The sequence below is a fragment of the Lampris incognitus genome, chromosome 2 (assembly GCF_029633865.1).
Source record: "Lampris incognitus isolate fLamInc1 chromosome 2, fLamInc1.hap2, whole genome shotgun sequence".
NCBI classification, from domain to species: domain Eukaryota; kingdom Metazoa; phylum Chordata; class Actinopteri; order Lampriformes; family Lampridae; genus Lampris; species Lampris incognitus.
Window position 1 is genome coordinate 115,732,023 of NC_079212.1, and position 14,018 is coordinate 115,746,040.

The following is a 14,018-nucleotide window of genomic DNA, read 5'->3' on the forward strand; positions in this document are numbered from 1 at the left end:
TGTGTCATTTAAGTTGTATTTCTTTCATTTTAAGGTGCTGGTTAATTTTGGGTCACAAATTTTTTTTTTTGAAGTCTTCTGTAAAACATTCATATAACATTGTGAGTACCCCTCTGTTAGTGGATGAGGTGTGTGTGTGTGTGTATACGCAGAGGGAGGGGGGGGCAAGGGCAAGGAAAGTCATATGTCCAGCCAGGATGACCCGTGCCTCCATTCGTTAGTCTTCAAAGCAACCCAGTGTGTATTCTGGGACTGATAGGTCAAAACGGTAAAACATCCAATCCAAACCAGCTACGAAAATGTTCCATATTTTCAAGTCTGGTAGCAAAGAGACATCAAGTCCTACCACCGATCAAGCTATCAATTTTGTTTTGAGGTCCCACTGCAGTGGTCATGGCACATGACTCCGCTTTACTTTTGTCTTTTTTTTTTCCAAATCCAGGTGATAAAAAAAAAAAGGATTACAGCATCCTGTGGAGGGAGAACTTTGTGAGGCAGCTCTTGTGTATAAATAAGAACACAGCAGCTTTTCTATTTTTCTCGAGTTTTTATACCCTCCAAACCATCCCACACAGATCTCCTCTCCCCATTTTTCTCAGGTGGTATATGGAATGCAAGGATTGGTCAGAACGGAAAAAAAATTTAGAAATTCTCAGGCAAAGTTTAAAAAAAAATACAGTATTTCAAAACCAAAAAGGAGTAAAGTAGCAAGGTTAGATTCGTGGCTTCTCGTTTGCTCTTGCATTCCAACGTGTGACAGGTTTATAACAACTAGTATGAACTTTGGAGGAAAATGGGTCCATGAAAAGATGGATGTAGCAATTAGGTAACAGAATTGGATTTGAAATTTATTGAAAAAAAAAAGAAAAAAAAAAGAAACTGCAGCACCATGAATCATAAGATTTCAGTCTCAAGTACAATATTGGAAATCTTCAGTGAAGTAGTACATAGGTGAAATCGAAACAGTCAGTGGGGATGAAAAACAAAAGAAAAAAATAAACGAGCATTAGAAAAGACGGCGAATCTGGAGAATAAAAGGCTTGTTTTTTTTGAAAGACACAAAAAGCTGGTAATCAAATGGAATGATCCTGTTTAAGGAGCTCTTGCTCGCTTTAAAACGGATGATACACACATGCTCTGCTCGTATTGTTTCCCCTTTCCAAACTTGTTAACTGCAGGACAGACTTGGCTGCTCGCAAAATCAAGAATTAACCTTGAGAGAGAAAAAAATTAAAAAAAAAGACTTGCTTTGAGTAACTCTGCATTTCTGCATTCATCTAACCCGGGTACCAAGACAACAGGTACATTTTTCATAACTTTGTACAGATATTTGTGTTGAACTTTTTACTTTCTGAGGTTACATAGCCTGTTTACACAGTTCGACACATCAGGAAACACTGGGGGCAATTTTAAGTTACATATGATTCTTATTTTTAGAAAGTCTCTTTTTTTCTTCTTAAAATCACTTTTTCCTCTGATTCCATAGTGATGTCCAAAGTCAATGATTAGCTTTGTTCAGGATGTGGTCATTTGTTTTCTGAAAAATAAAGAAAGAAACGATAGAAAATATGCAAAGGAGAAATTCACACAAGTCCTTGCTCCTCTTAGGTCTGTACATTCCCCTCCCCTCACACCCCGTGCCACATATCATCACAGGTATAAGGGGGTAGAGGGGCTATACCACCTTCACAAACAAACACACACGCACGCACGCACGCACGCACGCACGCACGCACGCGCACACACACACACACACACACACACACACACACACACACACAGTTAGACAAGGTCTTAAAAGCTTCCTGACTGTGTCCTTACTCCTGACCCCTGTAGAGGAGGGTGCTGGAACTGAGCGAGGGCTGCACCGCGCTGCGGGTAGTGTGGAGTTCCCGAGGTCGTTAGGAGCCGTGAACTGGTCTGCAGCATCGCCTGTCCAGGGCTGCCTGTTTTAAGGGTGCGTGACGCTTGCTGCTGGCCAAGTCTGGTGGTCTGGGTGCTTAAGTCTATTTTGGTCTGGCCATGGGCCCTAGATCCCAAAGTGGGAGACCCTACCACACCACTGCTGTTCAGGAGACTAGCTTTTAATTGGCTACTACCGTAGCTGCGGCTTCCGTCCACATTGCTGCTGCTACTCTGCTGGTGTAGCGAGCCTCCTGGTGGCATGGAGTCGGAGGAGGAGGAGGAAGAAGAGGCAGAGGAGGTAGGGGTTTGACTGGGATAGGAGGATGGGCTGTGGTCCTGAGATAGGCCAGTGTGGGAGCAAGAAAGCCGGGGGTAGAAGCTCTGGCCTGCCGAAGGAAGACCAGAGGGACTGTAGGAAGCACGGAATGGAGATGAGGAGCTCTGCTGGAGGAAAGATGGGCTGTCTGTCTGCCGGCGGCTCTCACACGACTGCAAACAACCATACCAAAAAAAAAAAAGTTACTAATCTCTCTGCAACATTTGTCCTTGAATTCAATAAGGTTAATACCATTATGTGGTGTACCTGATGCGAGTAGACAGAAGGACTGTATCTGTGTGGACTCTTGATGGGAGAAGCGATGGACCCTGCTGGGATCTCATATCGCTCTGTTTCTAGAACACACAATGAGAGGGAAAACAAATGTGAGAAGATAAAATACAAGGGCTGTGCTGACCAATTGGAAAAAAACGAGTATCCCTTAAGGACATCGTGTTTTTCTGATTACCATTGCTGTCCAACTATTTCAGACAGATATTTGTAATCCAAAAACATTATGATGATGAAAGTCACTGATATGATTACCAAAAGTTTTGGAAAGATCAGACAGGACAAAATTAGGAAGATAATGTCATTACATTAACTTAGATTGAAGTCTTTTGCTGCCTTTCTAAGTTGGAGTGAATTAGGATAGGACATTGTGGTCATAGACTATGACTGTGTGTAAGATGAGCAACCTAGATAAGCATTTGAATGATCAAATTAGAAAAACAGCAGGTATCAAGCAAGCAAAATAAAGAAAGCAGCAGTAAAAGAAAGTTCAAATGGCCACAAATGCTAGGACCTCTGTTATGGATTTGCATCCAATTCCAACTATGATGGAATCAGTCAAGGCCTATAAATACCTGGGGTGTTCAATTTACAGTCAGGCACCAAACCACTGAGCTTAACGCCGACAACACTACATCACATCAGAGGATTGAAAATTCCATACAAGAAAAGGCCCCGCTATACCTGATTCCTTGTCTGCTGGGACCGAACTATCACTCCTCTTTAAAATACGTTCCATCTTGATGCTGCCTCTCAGGACCCGCTCCAGGACTCCCTGGCCTTCCCTCAGACGTTCTACGCTGGTGGGCACCATCCTAGGGGAGATCAGACACACAGTGTAACCCAGAGATGGTCCACTCTTCTATAAGGTAGAGAAGGTGAGTCATCAAGTGATGTCTCTCACCAGTGGCTGCTCTCCTGGTTTCGGGACTGTGCTGCTGAGCCGTGGGGGTCGGGGGGGCTGACCTCCTCTATCTGGGGGATAGAGGAGGTGTGGGCTGGGGAGGAGAAAGAGCTATGGGGGGAGGCAGGAAGCTGTAGCTGGTGATGAGAATGGGAATGATGGGATTCCTGGCTGTAGTGGGAGCCTGGTCGGATTGGAGTGCTACCCAGGGAGGAACTGTTGCCCAGCTCTGAGTCACGGCTGCTCCCCTGTTTTCTTTTACGGTACTCCAGCAAAGACACCTGTGGAGGCATAGAGAGGGAAAGTATTGATGTCAGCTACCTGTGAGTTAAGAAGCTGACCTGATGCCTTTTGTCTTGGTTTTCATTCAACTTTGTCACCTCCATTAATACGGGTAGTCAGCTGCTGGTTGCATTGCATCACAACATAATTCACCAAAACTGTATACACAAATGGTCAGACTGCATGCACCAATGTCAACAGGACTCACCTGGAAAATAACATTTACATCAATACAATGTAATAGAAAAAAACAAAACAAGAAACATCACATTCCATGGAAATGACCTTTTGAAATGAAATGGCATTGTATGCAATCTTGATTTGTTCTCCATTAGCATACATACAGCAGGTGTCTTGATGAGGGTCCACACTTTCCACATGAGCATATGTCACTTTTGCTGTTCTTTAAGCATTGGTAGTGACATTTCTTATGCTTAGAATAAATACCAGGCAATTCTAAAATAACCACAGAGAAACCCAACCATTTAAAAAAAATGAACATTCACAGATACACACTCAAAAAAGACCCAAATCTACATTCATAGAACGTTTCTGTCATCACATACACGGAAAAATCGAGAATGAACGCTTTTCTAAGCTTACTGTCAAAATAGAATAGAGAAGAGACTTGGGGGAACAGAAGAGATATATGAGAGACGGGGGAAGCAGAACCTTTGAGCGGACAGTCAAATTTAAGATGGATGGATACCAACCTTTAGAATACATGTAGATTGAAAAGAAATTGCAGAAGGCAGATGAGTTGTAAGAATTGGCATTGGTAGAGTGCAACAGAGGATACGCTGTTGGCCTGCTAATGTAGGAGGGCTAGAAGTGAACATGTATGGATTGTTTTTTACATGTTCAAGCTGATTTGACAGGGATTACACTAAATTCTACACAAACCTGACTTTTCAGTGTACGTTTTAACACAGTAAACACAAGGTTTAATTCTACATTTTAGCATTGTGGAGATTTGGGGACCTTAAGTGGAACAGGTGTGTAATGTTTGCAGCCTATTATAACATTACCCAGCCATCTGTGCAGAGCATCCAAATGTTCAACACTCACTTCAACAGTCTTGCCAGTTCAAAAATGTTAGACTTGTGTTGTATCAAGAATGGGCTGGACGAACCAAATGTCATTCTAGAAAGCTTCCTTTTATAGGCATCTGGTCCATTTATCATGGGTCCCATGAAATTTCACCATGGCAACTTGAAACATTGGCTTGGTTTTCTGTTGTGAACCAGAGTGGCAAGTCTCGACTTGCTCATAGATGGACTATTGACCAGACAAAGGAAAAAGCCATGGATGAGATGAAGCAAAGCCAACTAAGTTAAATGTGAATTTATTGACTATCAGCTTCTCTAAGCAAACATCTTGATAGATGAACTGAATTTTGATTGAAATGACAAATAAAGTTCCTGCTATAGGTTTTAAGAAGGGGGAACAGGGCCAAGTTGCAGGTGTGTAGGGTGGGTGTAGTATGCAGATGCAAAAAACAATATTTACATGCACACTTCTAAAGATGTAGATGGGAGATATTCACCATATTTTGTACTGGCTTGTATTCACTTCTTACAGCTATAGCCTGGTAATCTGGCTTCCCTGTCAGCAGACTAACGGTATGCTGGTTGGCCCTCTGCCTTGGAAGAAAAGCGAAAGAGAGACTTGGCAAAAGGTTTCAAGGAGCACTGAGGAGAAGAGGGAGAGGAGTGAGGGAGAGGAGGGGAAGGGAAGGGGGTGGAAGGGTCAAAGCTATAGAATCTAAATCATTTCAGATTAAAGATACAAAAAGATGATCAAGTGTCTTTTTACATTCCTTTTGCTACTGACCAACTGACAAAAGTTACCAACAGATATATAACAAAGTAAATCGGCAAAACATAACGCAAAGAAAAGAGCATATTGTGGGCTTCTCAGGTTGAAGATATCACACCCAGTTTGACAAGAACAGATGAAAATGCTAACACCATACCTTAAAATTTGCCATTCGTGATAAAACAGTCAGAAAACCTGTTTTTAGAGTACCACTCAACACAGTAACATCATTAGGAGCTGGAAGACTTGCCTTCTTCTTTTGCGGTGGGTTGCTGGTGTGAGGGGGTGTGCCACTGTCTGGGTAGCCTCCTCCATAATGATGCTCGCCATAGGGGGACATTGGGCCAGGGCCACCCTCCCCCACGAGCCCCTGGGCACTCAAGGTGCTGTAAAAGGACTCTGCTGGGGAAAAGCTGCCCTCCGACTGGGAGAGGCGCCTGTCGGTGCACGAAGGGTTACCCAAGTTGGCGTTGAGAGGTGAGCAAGTATATATAAGGTTGAATTCTGTCCTGAAGGCCGGTTCCCGGCTCTGATGGTGGGTAGCTGGGTCCGGGTGGGGGCAAGACACTGGGGTAAGGGAGTTGGTGCCAACAACGGCTGAGATCTGGGACTCGTGGCCTGCAGGTCCCCCAGAGAGAGTAAACTCATCCAATGTCATAGGTAGAGGGCTTTCTAAACTCGAGGAAAGGGACAAGTCAGGAAACTGGTGCCTTGGGCCGTCAAAGTCTGTCCTTAGATATGGCTGAAAGTGAGGATAAAGGACAAGAAAAGGGTAAAGGAAAAATTGAGTTTAACATTTGAAGAAAATAAACTGCAGTGATTTGGTGAGATTTGCCCATTGATCCATGACCCATCACCTAAGCTACAGGGTTAATTAGTCTTGGCTTAATGCTAGATTTAGCTGGTAGAAAAAAAAGAAGAGAAGAGAAAAAGCCAACCTCAGGTGAGATGGACTCTGGGCGGTGGACAGGAGAAGCCTCTGGGGATGATATGTTCTGCAATTTAAAGTAACAATTGTCAAGGAAATGGGGGGATTCTTAATATGTAGTGTTTGTAGCCATGTGTGCTCCACTGAATAAAAGGGATATTCATGTTTGCAAAGAATAATGTGTATCTGAGCAAGGTGAGCATTACAAATGGTTGTCCATGTACCTCGAACTGCAGCGGTGTGTTACATCGGCTGGTTGGCAGTGAGGGCATGGGGGAGTAGGCCAGACCGTTGGGTAACAGGGAGCTACAGGGGGCATTCAGCAGCGGGTGGAGTGAGTCCTCAGGCAGGGGGGGCGAGATGGGAGACAGCGGGCGCAGCAAGTGCTCCGAAGGTGCTGGCATTACCTCTGCAATATACTTTGACCTGCGCTTCTTGAAGGGTGCATTGAGTTCTGTGATGAAAAGAATGAAAAATAGGGGTGCAGAAAGAGCACAAGTTAAGAGCTGTGAAAAGTCAAAATGCATGGTCATGTTCCGAATAGGGATAACCAAGAAAATTAGGAGGTAAAATTTGCTTCTGAATGGGTTTGTAGCAACAAATGCTTCAGCTCTATGATGGTAAATATGTACCATTTGACAAAGGGTTGGGGGTGGATCTGCTGCTAGTACTTTGGTGAGAGGAAGTAGACTCGGTGCCATCCTCTAGATTGACTGAGCAGCTCTCATCCTCTGCTTGCTTGATCCATCTCTGTGACGGGATATAGCAACAATAACGTGGCTGAGAAACAGACTCGACAATATCCACTGTCCATGTATTGTTCCGTTTACTACCAGATTGAAGTTTCAAAGAGTAAAATACAGTCTTTCATACAAAAAAAAATTAACAGGCGTGAAATCGATGTCATGCCCAAATTCACTGGAAGACAATAGAAACTAGTCGCAGCTTTCATAACAAAACATCATCCCCACGACCAGGTGGTGGTAGGGACTCACCTTCTAATGTTCTTTGTTATATTACTGACCTTCTTGTAGCAGCCGTAGGTGCCATCCATTTGGAGTGGCCTGGGCCTACGTCTTTCAGGGTTGAACGGTGAGCCAAAGCGGACGTAGTGTTTTGGTGTGGTGCAGATGAGGGGTGAATGGGACAGGCCCGGCAGCATGTTAAGGGTGGTGGCCAGCACCGTGGGGTCGGTGGTGATGCGCAGCGGCCGCTCGACAGGCACCTCCAGCTGGACTTTCTCCCCGCCAGGAACCTTGTCATTCAGCCACTCTGTCACCAGGTACTGGCAAAAAAGAAATGCAAATATGTAACAGTGGGTATTAAGGCCAAAATCTACTACTACTTTTGGCTGCTCCCATTAGGGGTCGTCACAGCGGATCAACAGTTTCCATTTCTTCCCGTTCTCTGCATCTTCATCTGTCACACAAGCCACCTGCATGTCCTCTCTCACCACATCCATAAACCTCCTCTTTGGCCTTGCTCTTTTCCGCTTCCCTGGCAGCTCCATATTCAGCATCCTTCTTCCACTATACCCAGCATCTCTCCCCCACACATGTCCAAGCCATCTCAATCTTGCCTCTCTTGCGTTGTCTCAAAACCATCCAACCTGAGCTGTCCCTCTAGTATACTCGTTCCTAATCCTGTCCTTCTTCGTCACTCCCAATGAAAATCTTAGCATCTTCAACTCTGCCACCTCCAGCTTCGCCTCGTCTTTTCGTCAGTGCCACTGTCTCCAAACTATACAACATAGCTGGTCTGACAACCATCTTGTAAACCTTCCCTTTAACTCTTGCTGGTACCCTTCTGTCGCAAATCACTCCTGACACTCGTCTCCACCCACTCCACCCTGCCTGCACTCTTCTCTTCACCTCTCTTCTGCATTCCCCGTTACTTTGGACAGTTGACCCCAAAGTATTTCAACTCATACAGCTTCGTCACCTCAACTCCTTGCATCCTCACCATTCTACTGTCCTCCCTCTCATTCAAGCATAGGTATTCCATCTTGCTCCTACTGACTTTCATTCCTCTTCTCTCCAGTGCATACGTCCACCTCTCCAGGCTCTCCTAAACCTGCACACTACTCTCACTACAGATCACAATGTCATCCGCAAACATCATAGTCCACAGAGACTCCTGTCCATCAACCTGTCCATTACCATTGCAAACAAGAAAGGGCTCAGAGCCGATCTTTGATGTAATCCCACCTCCACCTTGAACCCATCTGTCATTCCAACCGCACACCTCATCAACATCGCACTTCCCTCATACATATCCTGCACCACTCCTACATACGTCTCCGCAACTACCAACTTCCTCCTCTCTCGGCACCCTGTCATATGCTTTCTCTAAATTCACAAAGACACAATGTAACTCCTTCTGGCCTTCTCTATACTTCTCAGTCAACATTCTCAAAGCAAACATCACATCTGCAGTGCTCTTTCCTGGCATGAAACCATACTGCTGCTCGCTAATCGTCACCTCTCCTCTTAACCTAGCTTCTATTAGTCTTTCCCATATCAACTGATCAACTTTATACCTCTGTAGTTGCTACAGCTCTGCACATCACCCTTATTCTTGAAAATCGGTACCAGTATACTTCATCTCCACTCCTCAGGCATTCTCTCACTTTCCAAGATTGTGTTTAACAATCTAGTTAAAAACTCCACTGCCATCTCTCCTAAACATCTCCATGCCTCCACAGGTATGTCATCTGGACCAACTGCCTTTCCACTCTTCATAGCTGCCCTCACTTCCTCCTTACTAATCCACTGCACTCTTGATTCACTATCCCCACATCATCCAACCTTCTCTCTCTTTCATTTTCTTCATTCATTCATGGTAATAAGGTCAACATATTTACCAATATTTTAAGAATTTGACATCAAAATAAAAAATAAAAACATAATAATACCTATCAGCTGATTCTACAGACCCAATCTAATTAAATTAATTCTAATTTGATGTGAAAACACCTTATATGTACTGTAAATAACAGAGTTCTGATTAAAAAGGTTTTATGCACAAATTATTTTACTATGTCTAGCTGTAGTCATTTCTGAAGCAGACTTGACACCCAGGTATCACACAACGATGGAAATAAGCTATGTCTGAGGAGACTATATTTTCAAAAACTAGCTAATGTAGGCTTATTGCATAATGGAATAGAGTAGTTACTATCACACCACAGACCAAGTGGCAGTATAGCGGAAAGGCTGGCTAGCGGAATATTCAGCTGGTTTCTAAAGTACTAGTGTACTAGTACTTTAAAGTACTTTAAAGTACTAGTGTACTAGTACTTTAGAACTTTAGAACTTTAGTACTGTACTAGTGCACTGCATGCTACTTAAAGCTTCAATCATGATAGAAAGGGTATCGCAAGTCGACAGCAGAAAAAAATATTCTACTACTTCTATATATGCTGTTTACCATATCATATTTGGTAAACATAACATGTACATAAGATACTATGTATAATTGTCTCCATAACTAGGAAAATGTTACTCAACTTGGCAAATACCTCCCTTGGTTTTTTGGACATGAATACATAAAAATAGCAATGTTCAAATTCTTCTCTAGAAAATTCTTACCTTCTTGGTTTTAGGGTAGCGGATGTTGCTTTTGTTTAAGTACATGGAGCCTTGACTCTCTGGATCCAGGAGCTGACTGGTCCCCAGGTTGCATTCCCCCAGGCCCAGGTCAGCCCCAGTAGGACCTTGGGGCCCCTCCTCACATAGGACAGCTCCCTGTTCAGCAGCAGCTGCTGCTGCTGCTGCTGCTGCTGCTGCTGCTGCTGCAGCGGCTGCTGCCTGCTGGGCCAGGGCCTGCCTCTGGCGTCGTGCACGTTGTGATGAGCTGGAGCGGTAGCGTGAGATGCGGCTCTTGGGGCGTGGCTTAGTGGAACGGGCTGGGGGAGGCTTAGGGGCAAGGCTGGGGGCAGGCAAATTGGAGAATGAGGATGATGGGGCCCTCTCCGCTTCAACAGATGAGGGTTCCTGGAGGAGAATATGGAAACAGAAAGATTAACTAATTGTTTTGTCATCATGTCTGTTGTCAGAAATTAACATAGAATGAGAAAGAGAATAGAGTAAAACTACAGTGCCTTGCAAAAGTATTCAAACCCTTTGACAGTCATCACTAATTTCTGGATCATAAACGCTACCCACACATCTGTTCCTGAACAATATTATTTTTGTGAACCCATAAACTGTAACAGCATGTTCCCAAAGCCAAAATAAGTTATGTTTCGCTGACTTTAAAAAAAAAAATTAAAAACTAAAATATAGTGCTTGCGTAAGTATTCAACCCCTACATATCAATACTTTGTAGAGTACCCTTTGCTGCAATAACAGCCATGATTCTCTTGGGGTAAGTATGTACAAGCTTTGCACATTATTCTGGAGTAATTTTTGCCCATTCTTTTTGGCAGAATTTGAACAGGTTTTGCAGGTTGGTAGGATGGCACCTCTGGACTGCGATTTTCAGTCTGCCACAGATTTTCAATGGGGTTGAGGTCTGGACTTTGACTTGGCCACTCCAAAACGTTCACCTTTTTGTTGCTGAACCATGCCATTGTTGCCTTAGCCTTGTGCTTAGGATTATTGTCCTGGTGGAAGGTGAACCTTCTCCCAAGCTTCAGTTTTATGGCAGACTGCAACAGGTTTTCTTCCAATATTTCCCTGTATTTAGCTCCATCCATTCTTCCCTCAATTTGAACAAGGTTCCAAGTGCCTGCAGATGAAAAGCAACCCCATAGCATTATGCTGCCGCCGCCATGCTTCACTGTAGGGAAGATTTTTTTTTTTAGGGCATAAACAGTGTTAGGTTTGAGGCACACATAACGCTTTGAGTTTTGGCCAAAAAAGCTCAACTTTCATCTCATCTGAACACAAAACCTTTATCCACATCCTAACTGGGTCTCTCTCATGCTAGGTAGCAAACTCCAAGCGTGCTTTTATATGCATAGTTTTGAGCAACGGCTTCTTTCTTGCCACCCTCCCATACAGGCCAGATTTATGGCGAACCCGTGATATGGTTTACTCATGCACATTCACTCCAGTTTCAGCCACTGACCTCTGGAGCTCCTTCAAAGTGATTGCAGGATCATCTGTGGCTTTCCTCACCTGCCCATGTCTTGCTTGGACACTTAGCTTTGAGGGATGGCCTGTCCTACAAAGCGTCTGGGTGGTGTGATACAGCTTCCACTTTCTGACAATGGATCCAACAGTGTTCCGTGGGGCAGCCAAACACTTGGATATTGTTTTGTATCCCTTTCCCACCTTCTGCATTTTAATCACTTTGTATTAGGCTCCTTTGACTTCATTTTCTGATGGAGTTAACGCCCGGCAAATGAACTTTACACAAAGTGTTTTTTCTCTCTTTCTCTCTTTAAACAAGACCGTTACTTTAATATCTTACAGGTGCACACTAATTATGTCCAATTGTGTTAACCTGAGTTTGTTTTAGGAATAATTTCTCATTTGTGTAAACTCAGAGCTTTCAGAGCACAAGGGGTTGAATACTTATGCAAGGACTATATTTTAGTTTTTAATTTATTCATAAAAAGTCAGCGAAACATAAATTATTTTGGCTTTGGGAACATGCTGTTAGAGCTTATGGGTTCTTAAAAATAATATTGTTCAGGAACAGATGTGTGAGTATCTTTTATAATCCAGAAATTAGTGATGACTGTCAAGGGGGTTGAATACTTTTGCAAGGCACTGTATTTATTGCCCTTACAAAGCAAAGCCCAACTGACCGTGACATAGGTAGTGCGGCGGGTGCTGACCCCCACCCCTGTGCAGTGAGTTGTGGGGGGATTTTCCCCACAGGGGTTCTCTGCCGCATCTTCTGGCTCCACGCTGTCCTCCTTTGGCTCTTCAGCACCCCCCAATTTCGTTCTCCTCTTTTCCAAGCTGTCAAATGCCTAAAGTTAATGGACAGAGAGAAGAGTGCAAGTCAGAGGGGAATGAGCATAATATGCCAGCAAATCTGTGAGCTTGACCTGAAACATTTCAACACATCTCAAGTACTTCTGGATGGATCTCAAATACTTCAGTACTATGCAGGGGCAATAGCATTAGCCTCTGCACAAATTATGTAAAAAGTATCGCTCCAAAACTTGTGCACTGGAGGATCTATCTCCTTGTCTAAATCTAACCAAACCACCATATAGGGGGTGTGTGATGTGTGACCATAAGAGAACAGGGTACTGGACATCCCAAATTGGAAGAAAAAGGGGAGGGGAAAAAAAAAACAGAACCAAAACTCACACTGAATCAGATAGAAGTGTTGTAGCTAAGACCTACCAATACACAGAATTTGTAAAACAAGAACAGTGTTCTGGAATTGCGTGAATTGAAATTGCATACTCTTTTTCTCGCCATCACAACTCCATTTTCGCCAACTTCTCCCTCCTCTCCCTCTTCCAGCTTGACCTCATCCAGGAGTCCCTCCTTCATAGAACAGACAGATAGGTAATACATAAGGAGACATCTTACTACGCAGGAAATACAAACTGTTGTAAATGTCAAAGGCCATTCAAACAAACATGATGCTGTTCTGAGAAAGCGACCTCACCAAAAGACATGAATCACATTCATTAATGACTCACAAACATTGATGTGCTGACACACACACAGACACCCACCTCTGTGTCACTAGTTCCATGGAGCTCTCTGGTCTCTGTGTGCTGGTCGAGGGGCTGGTTGCTTTCATCAGAGGTGCCGGCAGTAGCAAGACACCCCTCAAGCTCTCTCCTTCGAGCCTTCCGCCGCCGGGTCTCTGCCCCCACCAATGAGGAGGGGGCAGGCAGGGATGGGGGGCACAGGAGGCTCTCTCTTGGGCTTAGGTTGTGCTTCTGCACTGGGCAGTTCTGGTTACCCTTGTGGCAGGCACAGTCCACTTTGTAATTGCTGGTGGTTTGTTAAGGGAGAGAAGTCAAAGATAACACAGGAGGAAACCCCAAAAGATAAATCTCATTATGTAGCAGCAACAAAGACAATGACAACACGCTGACTCAAAGGCAGCAACCAAGAGGGTCACTTAGAAGCAGATAAGAGTAAAATGAGGAATTACTAACCAGCTGTTGAACTCGTAATCAAATCCAATGGTGACCTCGGCATCCTTGGTGATTTGACTGACAGCGTAGATACACAGGTGGATCATTCCCTCTGCAATCATATGCCTGACCTGTGAGATAAGACAAATGAACGAGTTGTACTTCATAATGTCCTCCTAAAGTTAAGTATAAAACAGAAGAAAAAAAAACAAGTCCATGCTTAATAAAAAGAAAGAAGAAGAAAAAACAGGATTTGTTCCCTTATTGGCATTCAGTGAGTTGTGAAACCATTGATGGCTGACCTCAGCATTTGGGGTGCAGGACCTTCGAATAAACCGGGCATCGTTTCCAAAGGTCCGTGCATCAACACACATCTCTACCTCATTGAATTTGGAGTAAAACAGCACAAAGGGGTAGGGTCTGGAAAAGGGTATATTGAAATTTGTATCAAAAGGCAATAATCTAAGGATACCACAAACATCCTACTGAAAAATTGTAAACTTAAATTTAAAAA

The 14,018-nt window shown here is 43.8% G+C and overlaps 1 protein-coding gene across 2 annotated transcripts in view; it reads right to left on the minus strand.

Annotated features, from left to right (window-relative positions):
- Nucleotides 1-822: 822 nt before the first annotated feature.
- setd5 (SET domain containing 5) overlaps nt 823-14,018 on the minus strand; it is a 30,123-nt gene continuing 16,927 nt past the window's right edge. For both annotated transcript variants that reach the window (XM_056274254.1, XM_056274253.1), the window contains exons 10-24: nt 13,807-13,924; nt 13,526-13,635; nt 13,094-13,358; nt 12,816-12,899; nt 12,203-12,370; nt 10,035-10,439; nt 7,469-7,729; nt 7,077-7,194; nt 6,669-6,898; nt 6,455-6,511; nt 5,767-6,258; nt 3,417-3,697; nt 3,197-3,327; nt 2,489-2,577; nt 823-2,394 (exon numbers count right to left, since the gene is read on the minus strand). In XM_056274254.1, the coding sequence (XP_056130229.1) occupies nt 1,795-2,394; nt 2,489-2,577; nt 3,197-3,327; nt 3,417-3,697; nt 5,767-6,258; nt 6,455-6,511; nt 6,669-6,898; nt 7,077-7,194; nt 7,469-7,729; nt 10,035-10,439; nt 12,203-12,370; nt 12,816-12,899; nt 13,094-13,358; nt 13,526-13,635; nt 13,807-13,924 (3,409 nt within the window). In that variant the 3' untranslated portion in view covers nt 823-1,794. The remainder of the gene's footprint in view (nt 2,395-2,488; nt 2,578-3,196; nt 3,328-3,416; nt 3,698-5,766; nt 6,259-6,454; nt 6,512-6,668; nt 6,899-7,076; nt 7,195-7,468; nt 7,730-10,034; nt 10,440-12,202; nt 12,371-12,815; nt 12,900-13,093; nt 13,359-13,525; nt 13,636-13,806; nt 13,925-14,018) is intronic.